The following is a 4,407-nucleotide window of genomic DNA, read 5'->3' as shown; positions in this document are numbered from 1 at the left end:
TTTTTGGGGTGGTTGTTTGAATATTTCTTATGTAATTAGATTGAAGCCAAGAGGTTTTTAGGTTAATATATGAGTTCCATGAGTTTCATTTCAATAACAAATGATTCATAATTTATCCAAAGATTAATTTTTTTTGTTCGGTTGGTAGGTCTCTTCCTTGTAGATCGGAAACTTGCTCAAGTTCAAACAAATGACAAAAAAAAAAGATAAAAGATGGTTCCCGACAACTACAGTCCGATTGCTTTATTCCCAGCTAGTGTCAAGGTCACGAAGAAAATCGTTAAGCAATCAATCTTAAGTCTGCGAACGTCATCGACTACCATCATTATATCTTTCGTAAGCATAGATCAACCAGGGACCTCTCAGCATATGTAACCAACGTATGGACTGAGGATATTGAGAAATATGGGGAATTCCGAGCAATCGCAATTGACATATCGAAGGCTTTATCATGGTTTGGCACTCAGTTTGTCGTCCTCATTTATTAACTAACTAGCTTTCTAGAAGACCAATCAATCCATGTCGCTATCGATGAATATACGTCAGGAAATTATGAGGTGTTGGTATTCCCCTTATCACTTACTCTCTTTCTTCTGTACACCGACAAAACTGCAAAATCGCCCCAACCTTCAGCTGGCACCCAAATCGGCAGGTAGGAACAAATCACCACCATCAATACCGATCTATTTTTACAAAGGAGGTTAGCCCTGCAGCTCAGGATCTGGTCCTATCTGGATATGAAATACCACCATCATCGCAAAATGCTTGTCTTGAGGTTGAGAGCTCGTTGTTAAGGCAGTTTCACAAAAATTTCGAGCTGTTTCTATAAACAACAAGCTATATATTCTACAGCAGCTTCTAATCCTCTTCAAGGCCCAGACTCGTCCATCTCTGGAATATTGTTCGCTCATTTGGTACTCGGTTCCCAAGAATATGCTGAGGGTGCAGATGCTCTTCCGAGCAATATTTGCAAGACTTACTCGACAGCCAGACGTGGCTTATGAACACCGAGTTCGCTTGCAGACCCCCAGAACGTCGGTTATCCGGAATCTTTCCTTTGGAGAAGTGCAAGCCTATGGGATCAGTTACCAAGGCACGTCTTTCCTTAACACTTCAGCCTACAAAAGTTCAAGATCAATATCCACATGCATCTCCGCACGGTAGGCACCATTCGAACCACTCTTGTACTTGCTTTTCTTCATTTTTGCTTCACATCTGGGTTCACATCTGGTATTCTCCATACCATGTTTGAAGATTTACCACTATTTTAACTTCAAGGTTTTTGTCTCCAATTTCCTACATCTTTCATTATTTGCTGTGATTATTATAAATATATTCAAACTTACTGCTTATATTTCATTCTCTATATTGTAAACTTAGTTTTCTTCTTTTATTTCCATTAATTTCTTCTTCAACAATCTATTAAATTTGAAGATATATTCTTGAAACATCTTTGTTGTGTTGTCATCGTACACGTCAAACATATTTCAACTTTTGAAAGGTTTTGGATGTCACGAGATAATCAGATTATGAGTATGTGTCATTTTTGACTTACCAATCAACAGCGTACATTCATTTTTGCAAATATAATCTCAAGAGTGATACAATATGCTGCACCTGAAATATAATTCTCACTATCATTTCGGCTCCAGTTCCATTTTCTGTGTTTTTCACTAAAAAATCAGAATAAGCAGAACTTCCACATTTCCACTGTGGATACTACAATGACATCACTCTTTTTCTGGAAGACTTACTTAAATTGTAGTAGCTCAATATTCAAAAAGCATTTGAGCTTGAATTTCCTTATTCGTATTATTTACAAAATCTCAAATTGTATGGTTAATCTGTGACCGTACTAACTGTGAAGTAGACTATGGTTTCAAGATGACATAAGTGTCAAAAAAAATTGTGATATGTGAAGATTTCCAAAATTTCTGTATATATAAATTTTCTAAATTCCAATGGCCACTTGCAAAAGCGTAGTTTGCAATCCACCAAGTCTCCGCAGTATTGAAGTTATACCAGCACGAAAAGAATTGATAGAAAAATGTACAGAGCTGATTATAACCCAAGATCAAATGCAAACATATATGAAATCATTTTTAGACAATATTGAGAGGGGATTGAAAATGGATACACATCCTACTTCTATAGTAAAATGTTTCCCAACTTACGTTCAGAATTTACCCGATGGATCGGAAACAGGAAAATACCTTGCTTTAGATCTAGGTGGAAGTAATTTCAGAGTCCTTTTGGTAGAGCTCGCGAACAAATCTTACACAATGGATCAGAAAATATACAGTATACCACAGGAGACTATGACAGGACCCGGTGAAGAATTATTCGATTTCATAGCCACATGTTTATCAGAGTATACTACAGAAAAGGGAGTAAACAACGATAATCTTCCCTTAGGATTCACCTTCAGTTTTCCATTAGAACAGAAAGGTCTTAAGGTAGGCATCCTCGAACGGTGGACTAAAGGATTTAGCTGCGATGGAGTGATAGGTAATGACGTGGTTCAACTTTTAGAAGAAGCTATCGCCCGACGTGGAGATGTTACGATAAACGTAGCAGCTGTTGTCAACGATACTACTGGTACGTTAATGGCATGCGCCTTCAAAGATCCGAATTGTAAAATAGGTCTCATAGTCGGTACTGGTACCAATGGTTGCTACGTAGAGAAGCAATCTAATGCTGAATTATTTGACGAACCAGACAAAGGTTCTGGTGTGGTTATAATAAATTTAGAATCTGGTGCGTTCGGTGATGATGGTGCTTTAGATTTTTGTAGAACACAATACGATATAGATGTTGACGCCAAATCAATCAATCCTGGTAAACAATTACACGAAAAAATGATATCAGGGATGTATTTAGGAGAACTTGTTAGATTAGCAGCTGTTAGATTCACTAACGAAGGTATCATGTTCGGTGGTACACTCTCAGATGATTTCAATACCCCTGATAAATTTGAAACTAAGTTCGTTTCTGAGATAGAATCAGATCCACCGGGTAATTTCACTAAAGTAAAAGAAATTTGTGATAGTTTAGGGATGACGGATGCCACCGAACAAGATTATAATGATCTAAAATATTTGTGTCAATGTTTTTCTAGAAGAGCTGCTGTATTAGTGTCTTGTTTGATTACGACTTTAATCAGAAAAATGCAGTCCCCTCAAACAACTGTTGGTATTGATGGTACCCTATATAAAAACCATCCGCATTTTCACAATATTATAATGCAGCAAGTTTCAGAGCTTCTTCCACCAGATCCATATACATGTAAAGTGATGTTATCTGAAGATGGTAGTGGGATTGGGGCAGCTCTGATAGCTGCGCTAGCAGTTAAAGGTGGTGACGCACCTGATGCTGGCGAAGGAGGCGAAGGAGGCGAAGAAGGTGGAGAAGGAGGTGGTGAAGAAGGTGGTGAAGGAGAAGGTGAAGCTGAAGGTTAATAATGGATACATAGTACTGGGAATATAATTTTATATCAACAGATTGGAATATCATTTCAATAAATATTTTCAGAATCAGTTTTAATTCAATTTTTATTCTAAAGCTACTGAATTGGAGTTAATTATTTTTTTCTTCTGGAATTACAAACGTTCTTAATATTTCATGTTATCATATTTCATATATTTTCAAGCTTTCAAAATTTATATCCGCCATCGAATTGAAAAAATTCCGAGTTGTCCTCACGCGAACAAATTGCCAAATTGCTGTTAAATGTATCGGAACGATAGGAACAAATGAAACAAAAATAGAAAAAGAAGTTGAACACCGAACACTTGAGGGTAATGAAAAGGTACAAATTCCAATGTTTGTCTAGATCACGTCTGAACGTTTGTCCCGTGAATGGTCAGGCGAGGGTGCGGAGATCAGCCGTTTAGGTCACTAATTGCAACTATGTCACACTCTCGGTTAGCGGAAATGAGATAATAGAACGGGTGAATCTTGGAAGATATTTTAAGACATTCTTTAAATTAAAAATAAATAATAAGTTAAATTCGATGTAACAAACATTGTTACAATCAATAAATTTCGATATGAGGCATATATATGATGGGAATAGTATAAAAAAATTGTTTTTTGTAGAACTGGCTTTAAAAATGGAACTTTTAATGACAACCAACGTAGAAACGTGTTAAAATTCATTTGTGATACAACTGTTAAAAGGAAGATTTGGTTTTGAGAATAGAGATGATTAGGAAACGAGCGTAACACGTTTATTAACTCCATGGACAAAATAAAATCACTTTTAACACTTCTACCATACATTATTCTTCAAGAAACTCTTCTTTCAAAGAAAATAAAAAAATTTTTGGTCTTATAGTCTACATATTTAAAAGGTTAGGAGTCGTTAATGTACGATATTTAACTATAATTCACTAAAATTAATCAACT

General features: G+C 36.2%; 1 protein-coding gene across 1 annotated transcript; it reads left to right on the top strand.

Moving 5' to 3' along the window:
- The first annotated feature begins 1,867 nt into the window (after window positions 1–1,867).
- On the top strand, window positions 1,868–3,536 carry LOC130892418 (hexokinase type 2-like). The gene has a single exon (XM_057797835.1). It carries the CDS (start codon window positions 1,962–1,964, stop codon window positions 3,456–3,458), a length of 1,497 nt encoding a protein of 498 aa, XP_057653818.1. The 5' UTR covers window positions 1,868–1,961; the 3' UTR covers window positions 3,459–3,536.
- Window positions 3,537–4,407: the final 871 nt, after the last annotated feature.

The sequence above is a fragment of the Diorhabda carinulata genome, chromosome 4, assembly GCF_026250575.1.
Source record: "Diorhabda carinulata isolate Delta chromosome 4, icDioCari1.1, whole genome shotgun sequence".
Lineage (NCBI taxonomy): Eukaryota > Metazoa > Arthropoda > Insecta > Coleoptera > Chrysomelidae > Diorhabda > Diorhabda carinulata.
The sequence above is the reverse complement of the archived record's forward strand: the minus strand, read 5'-3'. Positions and strand labels throughout refer to the sequence as shown.